Source organism: Oncorhynchus masou, chromosome 22 (assembly GCF_036934945.1).
Source record: "Oncorhynchus masou masou isolate Uvic2021 chromosome 22, UVic_Omas_1.1, whole genome shotgun sequence".
Taxonomy (NCBI): domain Eukaryota; kingdom Metazoa; phylum Chordata; class Actinopteri; order Salmoniformes; family Salmonidae; genus Oncorhynchus; species Oncorhynchus masou.
In genome coordinates this window covers 39463712-39484176 of record NC_088233.1, presented here as the reverse complement: position 1 = coordinate 39484176, position 20465 = coordinate 39463712, and the positions used below count along the sequence as shown (strand labels likewise).

The window sequence follows — 20465 nt, the reverse complement described above, 5'->3', positions numbered from 1 at the left end:
ATGTTCTGCCTGGCTTCCCACAGCCCCCGTTTAAAGAGACTCATGAGAAGCCAGAGCAGAAACCTGTCCCTATCGGTCCCTCTCGCTCTCCCTACACCTCTCTCTAACCTGGCCCACGTCAATACAAAATCCCCCTTACCAAACCTAACAACACCCGTGCCCTAGCCCATACTACTCCGGCAAAGGCACAGTCCCAAAAGACATGGCGCACAGTCTCCTCCCTGCCACAAGAGGATCTTGGACAGGTGGGGGATTGCACCAAACTATACCGGTACATGATGGAACGTACCGGCAAGCACTTATGGAGGCTCAACCAATTCAGGTCCTTGAGCCTGTTGTCCAGACCCCGCGCCTGCACCCCCTCCCAGACCACTTCTGAGATGCCCACTACAGGCACCGGACTGCCTGCCTTTCTGACCTCCTCGTACAGGTGCCTGTGATCTAAACCTACTCGGGCAACTTCAACCTCAGGGTGCGCACGCAGCCACTTGGCCGCATGACCAAAGTGCCACGGCAGCTGTTCCGCCCGAGGACCCGTGATAGACCACACCATTACGCTTCTCGCCGGATACGAGAAGAACACCCGCAGGAGGTAACCGGACGGGTGTATCACTGGATGAGCAAGCTCCGTTAACAAGAAAGAAACAAATTGCGTCCAGCTTGAGGGGGAAATGTGGTACCCCCCTACCTCCCTCCCCGATGGGACAGAGCATGCGTGCCCTGGCGACCCACTCGCACCTGCCACTCCACATGAACTGAAACACAAGCCTCACTAGAGGCCTCCTCAGACAAGCCGGCAAAGGGTAGATGTATGCCAAAAACAAAAGAGACGGCAACACATCCACCTTTAGGACCATGACTTTGCCCATAAATGACAAATACCTAGCCTTCCACATTGCTAGCTTCCTCTGTACCACTGCGATACGCATGTTCCAGTTTAGCGTCGCTGAGCCGGAGGTCTCAAAATGGACCCCAAGAATCCTCAGGGCCCCCTCACAGAGAGATAACCCCCCCGGGCACATCCGTTCTACCGCGCCATCTTCCGAAAAACTTGACGGAAGACTTTGCATGGTTCAGAACCGCTCCCGACGCTCGGGTGAAATCCCCAAAGATGGCAAGGGACCTTGTCAGGCACGAGTCCTTGCATAGCAGCAAGGAAGTGTCGTCGGAGTACTGCGTCATCTTAACACGCAGCCCACCACTTCCAGGGATCAGCAAGCCTTCCACCCCTGTGTCTGCCCTAATGGCAGCCCCCAGAGGCTCCATGTACAGAACGAAGAGGAGAGCCGAGAGTGGGCACCCTGCCTGACCCCAGACGAGAGGTCAAAAACGTCACCCAAGTGACTATTTACACTAACTCGGCACCCCGCTCCGACATATAATGTACGAATCCATCCTATGAACTTCTCCCCAAATCCTAATCGACCTAACACTCTGAATAAAAAGGATCTATTCACGCGATCAAAGGCTTTCGCCTGATCTAGCGCTGCTACCATTAAAGGCAATCCTCTATCTTCAACCCAAGCGATGGAGTCCCTGATTAACTGTAGGTTCCATCTAATAGAGCGGCCCTCTACCCCGCATGTCTGATCCTCATGGACGACGTAGGGAAGGGCTGTGCGCAACCGGTCTGCTAAAACCTTTGCAAGTAGCTTGTAATCTACACACAGCATGGTCAACGGCCGCCAGTTGCCAAGGTCTGTTACTTCCCCTTTCTTATATAAAAGTGACAGCACACCAACAGCCATTGATCCCCCCCGGGACCCCCGTCTCAAGGATGGCCTTCAAGACTTCGAGAACCACTGGTCCAAGTATACCCCAAAACTTGAGATAAAACTCAGCCGGCAGCCCATCCATCCCAGGCACCTTCCCTTTTCCCATCCTCCTAAGAGCGCTCTCAACCTCTTCTAGTGAGATCTGGGCCTCCATCACTTCTCTAATGTCCACCGGCAACCGCCTGGACAAGTGTTCTAAAAACACATTTCCCTGCTCTACATCTATTTCCCTTTCCTTAAATAAACCTTGGAAATGATCAGTTGTCACCCTGACCATATCCTCTGGTTCTCTAACTATACTACCATTTTCTTCCCTAACGCCATGCATTACCTTCCTACTCTGTCTGGCCCTAACCGACTTAAAGAACATAGCAGAACAAGTCTCATTGTGTTCTAGAAAGCCACTATGGGCACGCTCCAGGAAAACTCGAGCCTTCCGCTCCTGCAACTCCCTGAGCTGCGACTTTAGGGTTGCGGATCTCTCCCAGTCAAACGACCCGCCGAGGTTGCCTGCCTCGTACTCGAGTTCAATTAACCTTTGGATACGATCCACCTCCCTCCTCTCCTCCCTTTTTTTCCTCTTGCAATACCCTATTATAAAAGCCCTAATCCTCACCTTAACTAATTCCCACCACTCTAACACCCCCTCGCACATGGACCGGAGGCCTTCAAGCGGGAGGTGCTGAAGGAGCAGGCTTTTGTTGACAGGTTTTTTGGTTTCTTTTGGAGGCTTGAAGGCCTCCAAAAGAAACCAAAAAACCTGTCAACAAAAGCCTGCTCCTTCAGCACCTCCCGATCTAACTTCCAGTACCCCCTACCAAAGAGGCAGACTGGCGACCCCACCTGCAGGAGCACCCCGCCGTGATCCGAAAAGAAAACAGGCAACAGCCGCCCAGACAACTTACCCAAAGACCTGGGTACAAAAATATAGTCGAGCCTCCGCACAACCCCCCTGCAGTTGCGCCATGTAGGACCGGCCATTTTCGGAGTAGTGTGCAGGCCACCATCAACCAGACCATGGCAAGCCATTAGCCCGGTGATGGCGCCTGCAATGCTATCCCCCCTATTCCTAAATCTGTATTAAAATCCCCCCTATCACTAATTTCCTATTTGTGACACACAGGGGCGCCAGACAGTCCACCATCTCCCTCCTGTCTGCCACCACCTGTGGCCATACACCACCACTAATCTAAATTTACAATCCCTTATGGTGACATCCACCCCTATAACCCTCCCCTGCATCACCACAAAAGAACCCTCCACTTTTACCTCCCTGTGCCCACACAAAATCCCTACCCCCGATGAGTGCACCCCCCCAATACCACAAACCGACTCCCCCTTGTCCCACTCCCTCTTAAACCTACTAACATCCCCTCCATCCCTCAGGTGAACCTCCTGTAAAAAACAAAAATCAAAACCCACACCCTCCAAATAACTAAAGACCACCCTCCTCTTAACAAAATCCCTCAAACCCCTTACATTTAAACTAACAAAAGTAAAATTAGATCCCATGAAATAAAAACATGTAATACACTCAAATACTAAACCCAGACACAAAAAAACAAAAACAGGAGACTCACCCAATGCCTCCGTGCTCCATATCTACCTGTGAAAACACCATCGACATCCCCCCTCTTCCTCCATCTCACCAACCCAGGATGCAGGAATAGTGTTTGGCTCCGGGGTGCCCTGCACCCTGGGTCTACCCCCACAATCCTCCCCCTCCCCAGTGCTGCAGCTGGTTTGGAAAAAATAGGGGAGGGGAGTCCCCAAACAAAAAACTCCCCACCTCCTCCTGTACCCAGTCCTGAGTCTTGTTAGGTTTGACCCCACCCACCAGAAGTTTAGGGTCTGGGGAAAACCAGCAGCAACCCAGAGGTTTCTCCCACCCCCTTCACTCTCTTGACCATCCCCTCCCTCTCATTGTCGGCCAATCGCACCCTCCTCTTCATTCTCTTCTTTGGTGATGGCGGCAGTGAAGAGATACCACCCTCCCCCCGCCAGCTCCTCCACCATACCCCTCATCTCTTCCACCAGGGCACTTTCCCCCCACTCTACTTGCTCTTCCACCGTCTCCTTCTCCACCACCCTCCCTCGCTTTCTTCTCTCATGCTCCTCCACTCGCTTGCCTTCTTCTACCGCCGCTTTCCTGGTTCTCCTACTCCCGTGCCTTCCGTTTCCTTCTCTCTTCCATCCGCCGCTTCTTGCTTCTCCTCCTTCCTTGCGGCCTTCCCCTCTGGACCTGTACTCTGGTCATGAGGCGTGCTTCCTTCCCCTCTTCTTCCCCCATCCCACCCCTGCTCCCCCACCAGCCGCAGATGCGTATGACAAGCCGGGCACCCTCGCTACACGTGTGCTGACGAGCCACACCCGTGGCACGCCTTAGGCTTGTCACAATCCCTCGCCTCGTGCTCCCCAGATCCACAAAATCTGTATTTTCTTGCGCTGCACGAAGCGAAGATATGGCCGTAGGCGATACAGCGCCTGCAAAATGGAGGCTGACGTGCATAAAACAACGTCCCCCTGTCAGCCCCCAGGGAGAACATAGCAGGAGGATGGAGGTAGCCACCATGTCCCTTTGGGTCCTCCCTGAGGAGGGCCTGGAAACCTCTCCTCCCATTCCAAAACCCAAGAGAGTCTTTGAGGTGCCTTGCTGAGGAGACAGAAAGGCCTCACCTCTTCGTCCTTAACGTATGGGTTGTATATGTTGACAGTTACAACCCTAAAGTTGTTCTTCGCCAGGCTTGTTATTTCATAGTGGCTCATCGGCTTCTCACCTCCCACAGCTCTTGCCCTTCTCAGGATATAATCGTGTTTTTCCTCTGTATGTAGTGCCACGTCGTATGCAGTGCCACGTCGTATGCTCCCTCCAACGAGTTGCCTTGGAAACAAAACACGTCCTTCACCGTCAGCTTTAGAATCCCCATCAATATTGTCCTTCCAAAAGTTTCCCGTCCTAAAGGCTCCAACTCCTTTTCCTTCCAAGCAAACCGAATCGTGTTGGCCAGCCCAATCCCAGGGACCGACCGTGTTGATGGATTTTGCACCATCTCCGCAAGGAGAATGGCGCACCCGGCTCACGTTCTCTTCTCTTCCAAAACAAGGAAAAAATAAAAACCAAAGTGACTGAGCCTATTTGGTGCAAACAAACACAGAGATAGGAACAATCACCCACAAACACACAGTGAAACCCAGGCTACCTAAATATGGTTCCCAATCAGAGACAATGACTAACACCTGCCCCTGATTGAGAACCATATCAGGCCAAACACAGAAATAGACAAACAAGACATCCAACATAGAATGCCCACTCAGATCACAACCTGACCAACCAAAACATAGAAACATACAAAGCAAACTATGGCCAGGGCGTGACACCCCCCCCCCCCCCCCATAATGATCTGTGGCACAACCCCAATACAACATACTAGGTTCATTCTCTGATCCTAATCCTATGATTGGATGGACAACATGTTAGTTCATACTGCATAAGCTTTGATTGGTTGGAGGTCATCCTCTGGAAGTGGTCATAATTACCATGTAGAGTACCAGTCAAAAGTTTGGACACACTGACTCATTCAAGGATTTTGCTTTATTTGGACCATTTTCTACATTGTAGAATAATAGTAAAGACATCAAAAGTATGAAATAACACATATGGAATCATGTAGTATCCAGAAAAGTGTTAAACAAATCCAAATGTACTTGATATTTGTAACGTATACGCTGGGAGTTGGAAAGCAAGTGCAGTTAAATATTGACCGGAACATAGACCAATACAAGAACCACAAGTAGCGTATAGACATGAAACACATAGTCAATACTGCCTGGGGAATGGAACTAAGGAAGTGATAGATATAGGGGAGGTAATCAGTGAAGTGATGGAGTCCAGGTGTGTCTCATGATGTGACACAGGTGCGCGTAATGATGGTTGCCAGGGCCGGTGGTTAGTAAACCGAACGCTGGAGGGGAGGAGCGGGAGTAGACGTAAGAATATTTTTGATTCTTCAAAGCAGCCACCCTTTGCCTTGATGACAGTTTTTCACACTCTTAGCATTCTCTCAACTTGGACTCATCAGACCAAAGGACAGATTTCCACCAGTCTAATGTTCATTGCTCATGTTGCTTGTCCCAAGCAAGTCTCTACTTCTTATTGGTGTCCTTTCGTAGTGGTTTATTTGCAGCAATTCGACAATGAAGGCCTGATTCACGCAGTCTCCTCTGAACAGATGTGTCTGTTACTTGAACTCTGAAGCATTTATTTGGGATTCAGTTTCTGAGGCTGATAACTCTAATGAACTTATCCTCTGCAGCAGAGTTAACTCTGGGTCTTCCTTTCCTGTGGCGTTCCTCATGAGAGCCAGTTTCATCATAGCGCTTGATGGTTTTTCCGACTGCACTTGAAGAATCTTTCAAAGTTCTTGAAATGTTCCGTATTGACCTTCATGTCTTGAAGTAGTGATGTTGTTTCTCTTTGCTTATTTGAGCTGTTCTTGCCATCATATGGCCTTGGTATTTTACCAAATATATACCACCCCTACCTTGTCACAACACAATTGATTGCCTCAAACGCATTAAGAAGGAAAGAAATTCCACAAATGAACTTTTAACAAGGCACACCTTTTAATTTAAATGCATTCCAGGTGACTACCTCATGAAGCTGGTTGAGAGAATGCCAAGAGTGTGCAAAGCTGTCATCAAGGCAAAGGGTGGCTACTTTGATGAATCACAAATATAAAATAGATTTTGATTTGTTTAACAGTTTTTTGGTTACTACATGATTCCATGTGTTATTTCATAGTTTTAATAAAATAAAAAGTAAAAATAAAGAAAAAACCATGAATAATTAGGTGTATCCAAACTTTTGACTGGTACTGTAGGTCTTTGGAAGGGGATGGGGCCTACGAGCCTCCCAGGTTTTGTATTGAAGTCAATGTACCCAGAGGAGGACAGAAGCTAGCTGTCCTCTGGCTACACCATGGTGCTACCCCAAAGAGTGCTGTTGAAGTTACTATAGACATTCATTACAAAACAGTTTTTTTAATCAATTATTTGGTGACATATGAATATATTTAGTATCGTTTTATCAAAAACTTTTTTAGTGTTTCACTTTCTTTTTATGAAATTTCACTGAGGAGGATGGTCCTCCCCTTCCTCCTCTGAGGAGCCTCCACTGGTAAAGAGAGATCCTTGATGAAAACCTGCTCTGGAGCTCTCAGGACCTCAGACTGGGGCGAAGGTTCACCTTCAAACAGGATAATGACCCTAAACACACGCCAAGACAACGCAGGAGTGGCTTTGTGGACAAGTCTCTCAATGTTCTTGAGTGGCCCAGCCAGAGCCCGGATTTGAACCTGATCGAACATCTCTGGAGAGACCTGAAAATAGCTGTGCAGTGATGCTCCCCATCCAACCTGACAGAGCTTGAGAGGATCTGTAGAGAAGAATGGGAGAAACTCCCCAAATACAGGTGTGCCAAACTTGTCGCGTCATACCCAAGAACACTCAATACTATAATCGCTGCCAAAGGTGCTTCAACAAGTACTGAGTAAAGGGTCTGAATACTTATGTAAATGTGATATTTTCTAAATATATTTTTTTATAAATGTGCAAACATTTCTAAAAACCTGCTTTTGCTTTGTCGTTATTGGGTATTGTGTGTAGATTGATGAGGGGAAATAACTATTTAATCATTTTTAGAATAAGGCTGTAACGTAACAAAATGTGGAAAAAGTAAAGGGGTCTGAATACTTTCCGAATATACTGTAAATAGACAGAAAATCAGTACACCCCAACCCAGTACCACAGTAAATATAGATCAGATCAATATTTGCCTTACACGCCATCCCTACTGTGTGTGTGTGTGTGTGTGTGTGTGTGTGTGTGTGTGTGTGTGTGTGTGTGAGAGAGAGAGAACCCTAATCCCATTACCATTAATTCCCTAAAGTATGTACATTGTATATAGTTTACAAGTAATACATAATGTAAACATCATCCGTGTACATTTAGTTATTTATTAACCTTTCTTTTTCTAATCTTAGTTTTCTTTAAATGTATCGACTGACGATTACACAGTACAACAGCAGTAGTGTTGTACCTGTATACATGACTATATGTACTATTATTATTATTACTAGTGAAATTAACTGTAACCTCATTGCATTGTACTGTATTTACCGAAATACTGTACCACTATGCTGCTTTGGCAATATCTACAAATTGTATTTCATGTCACTAAAGAAATCTGAATTCGAATTTGAGAACACCACATAGTCCCACGACAGCAACACAATTAGACCCAACCAAATCAAAAAGAGAATTACTTGACACATTGGAAAGAATTTACCACAAAACAGAGCAAACTAGAATGCTATTGGGCCCTAAACAGAGAGTACACAGTGGCAGATTGCCTGACCACTTTGACTGACCCAAAATTAAGGAAATCTTTGGCTATGTACAGATGCAGTGAGCATAGCCTTCCTATTGAGATAGGCCACTGAAGGCAGACCTGGCTCTCAAGACGAGACAGGCTATGTGCACAATGCCCACAAAATTAGGTGGAAACCTCCTGCCAAATGTATGACCATATTAGAGACACATATTTCCTTCTGATTACACAGACCCACAAAGAATTTGAAAACAAATCCAATTTTGATAAACTCCCATTTCTGTTTGGTGAAATACCAAGGTGTGCCATCACAGCAGCAAGATTTGTGACCTGTTGCCACAAGAAAAGGGCAACCAGTGAAGAACAAATACCACTTTAAATACAATTTATATTTATGTTTATTTATTTTCCCTTTCGTACTTTGACTATTTTCACATCATTACAACACTGTATATATACATAATATGACATTTGAAATTTCCTTATTCTTTTGGAACTTTTCTAAGTGTAATGTTTACTGTTAATTTGTATTGTTTATTTCACTTTTGTTTATTATCTATTTCTAAACAAAGGTTTCCCATGCCAATAAAGCCCTTACATTGACATTGAAATTGAAATTGAATTGAGAGAGCGATGATCACTGCATTATGTCTGAATCATGAAACTCTAAATGAACTCATGCAGTGCTCTGGGGCACAGTAACACTGAATGGAAGATTCCTATCCTCCCTCACGCTGCCTCCCTTCACTTTCTCTCTCATTCTCTCTCTCGCTATTTCTCAATATTTCGTTCCTGCAGTTGCTAGGACAACGGTCCAGGAGAGGGCTAGTTCCCAGTGTAGAGCAGGAAATGGAGCTCTATCTCACCTCAGCTGCCTCCTCACCCCCATCCTGACCACACCCTTCTCCAACACCCACTAATGTGTCCCTACCAAACACACCAAGCCAGCCAACACTTGACACATGGCTAACTAAACCTAATAAACAGAAAAATGTACAGACTATTAGTCACGCTATAACTCATACAATATCTCGCTCGCTCGCTCACACACACAGACACAGATACACACAGTGCTGTGAGTTCTCTGACATGTCCGGCATGGCTCTATTGCCAGGGTGAAGAGAGCCAGAAGCAAAAAGAAACAGAGAGGCAAAAAAAATCAATAACCATCGACATGCAATACTGCACCAAGACAGTTCCTGCACAAACAAGGAGGAGAGAGGGAAATAGAAAAGGAAAAAGACTGAATAGAGGGTGGAGAGAGAGAGAGACACAGAGTGAGAGAGAGAGACAGAGAGAGAGAGAGAGTGAGACAGAGAGTCAGAGAGAGAGAGACAGATAGAGAGAGAGAGAGAGAGAGACACAGAGAGAGAGAGAGACACACACAGTGAGAGAGAGAGAGACACACAGAGAGAGAGAGAGAGACACACAGTGAGAGAGAGAGAGACACACAGTGAGAGAGAGAGAGACACACAGAGAGAGAGAGACACACAGAGAGAGAGAGAGACTAGGAAGAATGGTAAAAGCAAAACGCCTTCATGTCGGCATTATGTCATGCGAGCTTAAACAGAACTATCCATTTGAAGGGATTGTAAGTGCACATTATCATCAGGCCTCTATTCTTTTATAAGACCACAGTAGCATGGCAGAGAAAGATGAAAGCCTGGGGCTGTCTGTCTGTCATCGTATGTACTGTACACTCAGTAGGCTACCTCACCAGACTGCAGAGAGGAATCTGAGTCTAACGTGGGATTGAAGGTAGGTAACGAATATGGCAGAGATCAATGAGAGAGCAGCCAGATGAAAACACAGAGGAGACAGTGATTATGTCTGGGAATACAGGGTGGGCTCATTGTTTCTGCAGGTGCATTATTTATTAGGCTATCCCAGCTGGTCAGCCTCTTACTACTCAGAGGGCCTGACCTCAAACAGAGTGGCTCTTAGGAAAGGGGAAATTGGCCATCTATTATATTTTAAGCACAACAAAAAAGCTGTACTTTCCAATGCACTTACAGTACAATCACAGTCAGTCATATCAACATGCCCCGTTTAGTTGCTGTCTTGAATTTATTTTGATTTTTTTATTAATATGATTATTACCCCCCTCCCCCCTAGGACGGCCCATGCACGGGGGAAGGCGGAGGCGGCCATGGGAGCCAGCCAGAAGGCCCAGGAGGAGTGTCGCCTCGCCAGGGTCACCGCCAAAGGGTTCTCCCCCTCCTTCCAGCACCGCGAAAACGGTGAGTGTGCCACCACTCACTGCCGGGATCACCATCCCCATGGCAACCACCAATACAATACACCAGAAGCACCAGTTTTGAAGACACACAGTCGTCTTTTTATAACCACAAATGTCAATGCACTAATGCTATTAGTCTATTTGACACTTACCATGCGTCACTTTATGTTATCAACTCGAAATGCTGAGAGAAAATACCATATCAAAGGGAGGCAACCACCTCATTGTCACATATGTCTCCTGAACATGTAAGTAATGGAGAGAGGAACATGTAACTAATGGAGAGAGGAACATGTAACTAATGGAGAGAGGAACATGTAACTAATGGAGAGAGGAACATGTAACTAATGGAGAGAGGAACATGTAACTAATGGAGAGAGGAACATGTAACTAATGGAGAGGAACATGTAACTAATGGAGAGGAACATGTAACTAATGGAGAGAGGAACATGTAACTAATGGAGAGAGGAACATGTAACTAATGGAGAGGAACATGTAACTAATGGAGAGAGGAACATGTAACTAATGGAGAGAGGAACATGTAACTAATGGAGAGAGGAACATGTAACTAATGGAGAGGAACATGTAACTAATGGAGAGAGGAAGATGTAACTAATGGAGAGAGGAACATGTAAATAATGGAGAGGAACATGTAACTAATGGAGAGGAACATGTAACTAATGGAGAGGAACATGTAACTAATGGAGAGAGGAACATGTAACTAATGGAGAGAGGAACATGTAACTAATGGAGAGAGGAACATGTAACTAATGGAGAGGAACATGTAACTAATGGAGAGAGGAACATGTAACTAATGGAGAGGAACATGTAACTAATGGAGAGAGGAACATGTAACTAATGGAGAGAGGAACATGTAACTAATGGAGAGAGGAACATGTAACTAATGGAGAGAGGAACATGTAACTAATGGAGAGGAACATGTAACTAATGGAGATAGATAGGAGACAATGACAAAGTAAATCAGGTGTCAGTGTCAGGCGTGTGGTTGCTGTAGAGTATGTGCTTGGGCCCAATGGGACCGGTTACCCACAGTGCAGTGCAGGCCATGAGTGATGGAGGCAGCAACAGGAAGCTGGAGGGAGGTCAACAATGACCTTTCCAACAAGCCCACGCAAGGCAGACTGACTGACACACACAAACAAACACACACAATCATACACACACACTTCCTGACATATACTGTCCCTAGCATGTTTTTTTTGTCCACGTACCTGACGATACCTTGATAGCGGTTTTTAATGTCATGACATTATAAAGAATCACAGTCACAGATTCCCTAGAAGGCTGGGTTTATCCTCAGAGCCATGGCAGCAGATTGTCCCAACTGCTCTGAAAAAGAGTTCATTTCAACAAGCTGCTATGGGTGAATAAAACCTAAGGTTACTATACTGCATAACCCCGGTTCACTGATATTATAAGTGAGATATCTCACAAGAGGGATTCACCAGAATCTCAGAAGCTCGAAGAACCAATCACGCACATCTCTCGGAGACAGACATGTTGAGTGTCAAAAAGTGACAGTACTCTGCCACAGAATAATCCTGACTGTGTAAGTGACGGGAGCAAATGCCGTTCTGATCAAGACGTGAACATTCTGAAGGGAGGGTCAAAAGTGTCTCAGAGAGAGAAGCACTGTCAGCAATTCAAGGTAATTTATGTGAACAATGCAGAGTTGTGGGTTCCACACCCCATTTATTGGCTTCCCCTCGTGACCTACGCCCCAGTCTGTGAGTGACGAGTGTGTCGTCATCACGTTCCTCGTTGCCACTACCTCAGGGGAGTGCCAGGAGCGAAGATCGAGGGGCTTTTCTGGTGACGGAGAGCCAAGAAACATGCTTAAAGATGGCGGCGGAGGAGATGGCTGCTGTTTTATGGGTTCCTATCCAATTGTGCTATTGTGTGTGTTTTTTCACATTATTTGAAACTTATTTTGTGCACGCTAACCAAGGTTGCCAGGTGAATGGCGCTTTGTCTCTCCCGAGCCCGTACGCGAGTTGTAGCGAAGAGACAAGAGAGATTACTAAAAACAATTGGATACCACGAAAAAGGGGTCAAATAAAAATATCTCTATTTTGTTTTTTTATTAAAAGAGGTGGCGCAAGTGTCAGGGACTTTAATGCAGGGAAACTTTTTAAATCCGTTTTACCTTATTTCTACCAGCATGTCACATGTGCAACCAGAGGAAAAAAAACTATAGACCACCTTTACTCCACACACAGAGACACATACAAAACTCTCCCTCGCCCTCCATTTGGCAAATCTGAACATAATTCTATCCTCCGAATTCCTCTTTACAAGCAAAAACTAAAGCAGGAAGTACCAGTGACTCGCTCAATAAGGAAGTGGCCAGATCACGCAGATGCTAAGCTACAGGACTGTTTTGCTAGCACAGACTGGAATATGTTCCAGGATTCTTCCGATGACATTGAGGAGTACACCACATCATCCACTGGCTTCATCAATAAGTGCATCGATGACGTCGTCCCCACAGTAACCGTACGTACATACCCCAACCAGAAGCCATGGATTACAGGCAACATCCGCACTGAGATAAAGGGAAGAGCTGCCACTTTCAAGGAGTGGGACTCTAACCCAGACGCTTATAAGAAATCCCTCTATGCCCTCTGACAAACCACCAGGCAAAGCATCAATACATTTTGGTCCTCCGATCCTTCCTACTACTCCTCCTCGTCAGACCGTTACACCAGCCACCCTAGTCATAGACTGTTCTCTCTGCTACTGCACGGCAAGCGGTACCGGAGCGCCAAGTCTAGGTCCAAAAGGCTTCTTAATTTAACAGCTTATACCCACAAGCCATAAGACTCCTGAACAGCTTATCAAATGGCTACCCGGACTACTTTCATTGTAGTAGAGGTGGAGGTCACCTTTATCTGACGATTGAGGTCACACCGTGCACACAGACATTGGGCATATGCCCAGCACTGGAAGTCTCTCATCCTCAGTAGGCCAAGATTTACCACTGAGTTGGTGAATGCCGTCAACCCAGTGTTAATTTTGTCAACAATAACTATGATAACTATGACTACTCGGCAACTACCTATTTTTCCGGATGAAAACGAATGATGATAACAAGACCAGATGCACTTAGAAATATGATAACTATTATCATTTACTTTTCATTTTTGTTGATGAAAATGTAACGAGACTAGAATTCCACATGAGAATGTGGATGTTCAATTTGACATGAAGCTCCTTTTCATCTGTTTTGTCCTATCATAAGCATGCATCTCTTTGCAGAAAATATAATGCATTCCTCTCAGTGGCCGATAATGTCTTTCTGTTATGCAGGTTGATTGAGTTGATCTGGCTCATGGGCTAGTAGCCTAGTTAGTTAGCACAATGTTAGCTAAAGAAAGCTAGCGCTTTGTGGGTCTCGAAGCGAAGAAAAGCATGGCTCTCAACCGATAAGCAGTGAAGCTAGGACGGTTGGTCTAGTCAATGTGGTGGGTTAAGCTAAACGAGAGAGCGAGCTAGTAATTCTACCCTTCCAGGTAGAAAAGCTAGTCAGCAGGATAGTTAGCCTTGCGGCAAGCTAGCCAGGTTAGCTAAGCCTTGCTGAGGAAAGCTTAAAGTAGGACTCTTCTGTGAGGAAGAGAGGTGAGAATGATCAGAGGGCGGGCAAGTGGCTCTTGATGATGAGGGGAGGGGCTAACTTCATTCGCCATTCATACCCTATGCATACATTATTTGTGCATGATAAATTAGCCAATTGAGCACAGTGCTGAGGATCAGAGTGATAATGTGTTATGCTGTAAATTGTTAGAATTAGGGGTGACTCAAGGAACCCTGGAGATCCTCAAGGACACCTGGAGTTCCTCAAGTAACCATTGCAGTCAATGGGTTAATATTTGCACCTTTGGTTAGTTGAGGTGTTCGTAGAGGAACCTTTAATGTTTCAATATAGCACAGGGTTCCTGGAGGAACTTTTCCTCTGGTGCATGCAGAGCAATTTATTTAGCTGTTGGATTTGTTGTGCTGCCAGACTCAGAAGAAGATGAAATATGTGGTTTTCGGCGATGGCTTTATGGGATAGCTAGCAACTTGTAAACAATTATCCATTCTTATATCTGAAGCATCCATGAGATTACTATCTCAATAGCAATATTAAGTAATACAGCATTGGCTGTAAAGCCAATTATATTATGACTGCTTATTCCAAAAAGTGATGGTAATAACTTTTGTTTATGAAGATTGATGACTGATGATTTGATTGGATGTTGGCTTAGGTCGCTAGCTAGCTACAGTATCTTCAGCCTAGCTTTTAGCTAGCTCTGTAAGAGTAACAGCAATAATATTGTAGCGGTGGCAGCCTAACAGAAGATTGGAGGCATGGCTTTAATAAGGTTATTTTTGTCCACCCATGATAGTAAATGTCATGCCTGTTCTGTTATACTGTTATTAAAGGCAAAGCTTGTACACTATCAGTTCCAAAGACTTACATAAGTGCATGTGATACTAAGAGCCAAATAGCATTACATTTTTCAGATAGTCACAATTTTGTTAGTATTTTAACGAGGCTTCAGAACTGTCAGTGTACAACCTTAACCTATAATGACAATACAACAGAACACATGAATAGGTATAACATTTACTCTCACAGGTGTCCAAAAACAACTATCTGAAAGCCACGCCAATATGCCACGCCTCCCATCTTCTGATCACAAAAAGGTTCATGCTTGAAACTTTTCAGAGGGGTTCCTCTAAGAACCTTTTCAGAGGGATTCCTGAAGGAACCTTTTCAGAGGGGTTCCACAAGGAAACTTTTTGAATTGAAAAGGTTCTCCCACAGTGACAATCGTTTTGAACCCCAAAAGGTTCTTCAAGGGTCTTTTTCTTCTATGAGTGTACTGTGTTGTGTTGCAAAAGATAAAGATTGTGTGCTGTGACTGTCTGGGTGCAGACTAGGAGACAACAATGTAAGGTAGGCAATGCAGAGAAAGAGAGGGGTGACTTAGAGTAACTGAGAAGAATGCTTCACCAGCTCCCGATCTCACTCTGGTTCTGCTTACTTGAAAAGAGGAGGAGTCTAGTCTACAGACAAGACAAGGGTGGTCACGAGTAGTCTGTCTGATTTAAAGAGGTATTATATGCTGTGTGCATGATTGCATAATAGAATGGGGATGTCAACTACACACATCTCTGGAAAGGAAATTAGGTCATTTAATTAAAGTCAATGTGTGGGGTTATGGTTCCTTCCAGATGCACTTCCATTTGACTTCCTTAACATTATACTGACATAATCTGGTTGACATTAGCAGTACAGTTGTTCATGGCATTCACAGGGTAAATTGGTCTCGCCCATAAAGCAGATGTTGGACTACATGCATGCAAAACAGAGAATAGCTAAATAACTCTAAATCATTCACTTTGAAATGGAACTATGCCAATGTTTTGAAATGTGACTAAACCAAAGTTGTGTGTCATGCTGTCCTTACTCTCTGTGTCTGTCTCTCTCTCTGTCTCTCTCCCTGTGTCTCTTTGCTGTTGGTCAGGAGTAGAGGTCCAAAGGCCAAAGCATCAGAACTCCAGTGAGAACGACATTGAGGTGATCTCCAGTGGCACGGGGCCAGACAGTCCTGAACTCTACATAAAGGGCACCACACCCCCCAACCTGACCCCTGACCTTAGTCCTGAGGCCAGCCACCCCTCCTCGCCCCCCTGCAGCCCCACCACCTCCAAGCCATACCGCACCAAGAACGCACGCTTCCTGCGGCAGAGTGCTGTGGACGACGCTGGGGGTGGTGGCGGTGGGGGAGGGGGCGGTGGGGGTGGGAGAGGGGGCAGTGGTGGCCAGGAGATCCAGGTGCTGATGGAGGGCCGTGGAGGAGGGGAGTACCTAAGGGCCAACAGCTGGAGCGAGGACAAACGCTCTTCTAAAGAGGGCAGCAGGGGGGGCAGCAGGGGCAGCAGTCGCTCCACCACCCCCTCTGTCCAGGACGAGGCCAGGGGCCGCACCAACGGCCACGGCCATAAGCACGCCTCCTCCAATCACAGGTCTCGAGAGCATGGCTCGTCCAATCACAAGGCCTCCAGGGACCGATGGTCGGACTGCCCGTCGGCATCGTGGAGGTCCCAGCGGACGCACAGCGGTGACACGCGGCTGCTGGAGCAGGATGAGGAGAAGCTGAGCAACTACGAGATGGAGATGAGGCCGCTGCAGCCCATGGACTCCAACTCCCAGAAGCCCTATGGGCTGGGAGAGGAGCACCATGGTTACAGTGGCGAGGCCCGCTCCCACACGCTGCAGAGACAGCGGCCTTCTAAGACCCGGGAGGCCAGGGAGGGCAGGGAAAGGGAGGCAGCACGGCCATCAGGAGCTCGGGAGGGCAAAGAGAGAAAGGAGGGACCGGCCCCAGACTCAATGCAAAAGCTAGACAGTCTGAGCAAGGGGGACAAGTTGGAGGCTCGGCCTCTGCGCAGGGATCTCACCCTCTCCCCCCCACAGAAATCCTCACCCATTGCACTAGAACACGACGACGACAAGAAACAAACCCAGCTCAAAGCAAACTCGGTAAGGACGCCTCCTCTCACCCACACATTCATAGCCACACTTAGTCATATCATTTGCTTGTCATGTGCACACATGCAGAAAAATCACACACGCATGAGTAATCACTTGCATGCAGATGTTAACTGCAATTACACATCATTCAGACACAATTGTACTGTAATCAATGATAGAAGAGCTATGAATGTATCATTACTGTGCGATGTACAGACATAATAACAGAATGAACTCATACAGTAGCTATGTACAGTAGTAAGTGGGAGCATCCGGGGCCCTGGTGTAGTCCCCTGATAGGCAGGTGCTCTACACAACACAGACTCTATGGTTGGACACTCTAACCTCCCACATCCCCTCCACCGCACCACACAGCCTCAGCTAGCTATCTCCCACTGCACCTTAGTAACAGCAGATTGGCAAAGTAGCTCCTTCCACAAAGCATCCCCGCATTGGCTGCCCCACGCTCTGTTGCTAGGAAACAGCTTATGCCTTGCTCCAGCAGTAGCCAATCAGTGGGCGTGTGATGGTGACTGGGGGGGGGGGGGGTTGCAGCCGCAGAGAGGCGAGTAATGCAGCTGACTTGTGTAAGACAGGTTCACATGAAACACAGATACATTCACGCATAAGCAGACACAGATTCTGCAAGTGATCGCACTGTAGAACACTTTTGCACAAAGCTCTCCCCTATAATCTATTCCAGCAGCACAGTTAAACATACAGATATCCACGAGGATATGCCAACAGTGCACATGGAGCTAATGTCCACGTATCACACAGACAAATGGGATCAGTGAACTGAGCCATCTACAACATTTCTGGCATGGAGAGTGCACCAACGTAAAGACAGGGTCACTGGCATATGAAATGCATCAATTATACACAACATACATATCCTTCGGGAATGATCATTCAGTTGCATGGTGTAGAGTAAACATAGCTGTTGTTAGAGGCTACCAATGAGCATGTGAATTACATTTTAAAGTATTTTAGATGTCATACTATGGACTCAACTTAAGTAATTGCTTTGATAATTACATAGGTCATTTGTAATGCTCTTTCCCTTTTATGAGTGCTCCAGTCCTATACATTTTCCATGGCACAGTTACAAAAACCCATCAGTTAGATGTCCCTAATAGTCTGCTGTTTTAACATGCTGGCTCTCAATAACACTGAGAGACTCATTTACAGTACATGAAAATGCATATCTCTCAAATGAACCTAATTATACAGAGTAAATACCAACATTAAATAAAGTACACATTAGCTGTGCCTTTGATTTTGTATGTGTACAGGTAGAGCTACAGTGGGGCAAAAAAGTATTTAGTCAGCCACCAATTGTGCAAGTTCTCCCACTTAAAAAGATGAGAGAGGCCTGTAATTTTCATCATAGGTACACTTCAACTATGACAGACAAAATTTGAAAAAAAATCCAGAAAATCACATTGTAGGATTTTTAATGAATTTATTTGCAAATTATGGTGGAAAATAAGTATTTGATCACCTACAAACAAGCAAGATTTCTGGCTCTCACAGACCTGTAACTTCTTCTTTAAGAGGCTCCTCTGTCCTCCACTCGTTACCTGTATTAATGGCACCTGTTTGAACTTGTTATCAGTATAAAAGACACCTGTCCACAACCTCAAACAGTCACACTCCAAACTCCACTATGGCCAAGACCAAAGAGCTGTCAAAGGACATCAGAAACAGACCTGCACCAGGCTGGGAAGACTGAAGCTAGGTCTTGGTTTGAAGAAATCAACTGTGGGAGCAATTATTAGGAAATGGAAGACATACAAGACCACTGATAATCTCCCTCGATCTGTGGCTCCACACAAGATCTCACCCCGTGGGGTCAAAATGATCACAAGAACGGTGTGCAAAAATCCCAGAACCACACGGGGGGACCTTGTGAATGACCTGCAGAGAGCTGGGACCAAAGTAACAAAGCCTACCATCAGTAACACACTACACCGCCAGGGACTCAAATCCTGCAGTGCCAGACGTGTCCCCCTGCTTAAACCAGTACATGTCCAGGCCCGTCTGAAGTTTGCTAGAGAGCATTTGGATGATCCAGAATAAGATTGGGAGAATGTCATATGGTCAGATGAAACCAAAATATAACTTTTTGGTAAAAACTCAACTTGTTGTGTTTGGAGGACAAAGAATGCTGAGTTGCATCCAAAGAACACCATACCTACTGTGAAGCATGGGGGTGGAAATATCATGCTTTGGGGCTGTTTTTCTGCAAAGGGACCAGGACGACTGATCCGTGTAAAGGAAAGAATGAATGGGGCCATGTATCGTGAGATTTTGAGTGAAAACCTCCTTCCATCAGCAAGGGCATTGAAGATGAAACATGGCTGGGTCTTTCAGCATGACAATGATCCCAAACACAAACTTCGTAAAGAAGCATTTCAAGATCCTGGAGTGGCCTAGCCAGTCTCCAGATCTCAACCCCATAGAAAATCTTTGGAGGGAGTTGAAAGTCCGTGTTGCCCAGCAGCAGCTTCAAAACATCACTGCTCTAGAGGAGATTTTTATGCAGGAATGGGCCAAAATACCAGCAACAGTGTGTGAAAACCTTGTGAAGACTTACAGAAAACATTTGACCTCTGTCATTGCCAAAAAAGGGTATATAACAAAGTATTAAGATAAACTTTTGTTATTGACAATATACTTATTTTCCACCATAATTTGCAAATAAATTCATTAAAAATCCTACAATGTGATTTTCTGGATTTTTTTTCTAATTTTGTCTGTCATAGTTGAAGTGTACCTATGATGAAAATTACAGGCCTCTCTCATCTTTTTGAAGTGGGAGAACTTGCACAATTGGTGGCTGACTAAATACTTTTTTGCCCCACTGTATGTGTGTGTGTGTGTGTGTGTGTGTGTGTGTGTGTGTGTGTGTGTGTGTGTGTGTGTGTGTGTGTGTGTGTGTGTGTGTGTGTGTGTGTGTGTGTGTGTAAAGTCTGAATTAACATGTACTATTCTCTCCCTCCCTCCTCCACAGGGCTCCAGCTCAATTCTGGTCATCATGGTGATTTTGCTCAACATTGGAGTTGCAATTTTGTTTATTCACTTTTTTATTTAACAATGGATTGCCTATTAATTCCTATTATTATCTATGCTATTATTATAACATATTATGAGTATTATCATGACTATACAGCCCTTGGACATTTGACACTATGTAAAGAGTACAGTAAGAGGATTAACAATATGGGGATAAAGCTGGTTCCCAATGCCCAGATGACAGATAAGCAGTGATCTAAAAAAAAAAAAAAAAAAAAGTAATTCTTTCTCTCCCTGACATTACCTGTTTTTCATCTTAAATCAATGTTTAAAAAAGGTTTGTAACTTATAATTTAACTTATTAATTTGCTCACGTATGATATATTCATTTAAATTATTTTTTATTCCTTACTTGCCTTTTCTCTGTTAATATTGCTGATGTTCTTTTGGTTTAGTTTGTTTGGAATGGTAGACTCAGATGAGCACTTCTTGTATAATGGT

General features: G+C 45.4%; 1 protein-coding gene across 4 annotated transcripts in view; it reads left to right on the top strand.

The window, feature by feature from the left end:
* jph3b (junctophilin 3b) overlaps positions 1–20375 on the top strand; it is a 47586-nt gene extending 27211 nt beyond the window's left edge. Inside the window, exons 3-5 of one of the 4 annotated variants that reach the window (XM_064930190.1) lie at positions 10279–10403; positions 15943–16955; positions 19963–20375. In XM_064930190.1, coding sequence (XP_064786262.1) covers positions 10279–10403; positions 15943–16955; positions 19963–20043 — 1219 coding nt within the window. In that variant the 3' untranslated portion in view covers positions 20044–20375. Of the gene's footprint in view, positions 1–10278; positions 10404–15936; positions 16956–19962 lie in introns of those variants that run through there. The other 3 variants (XM_064930189.1, XM_064930191.1, XM_064930192.1) reach the window with 3 other exon arrangements.
* The last annotated feature ends 90 nt before the right edge of the window (positions 20376–20465 follow it).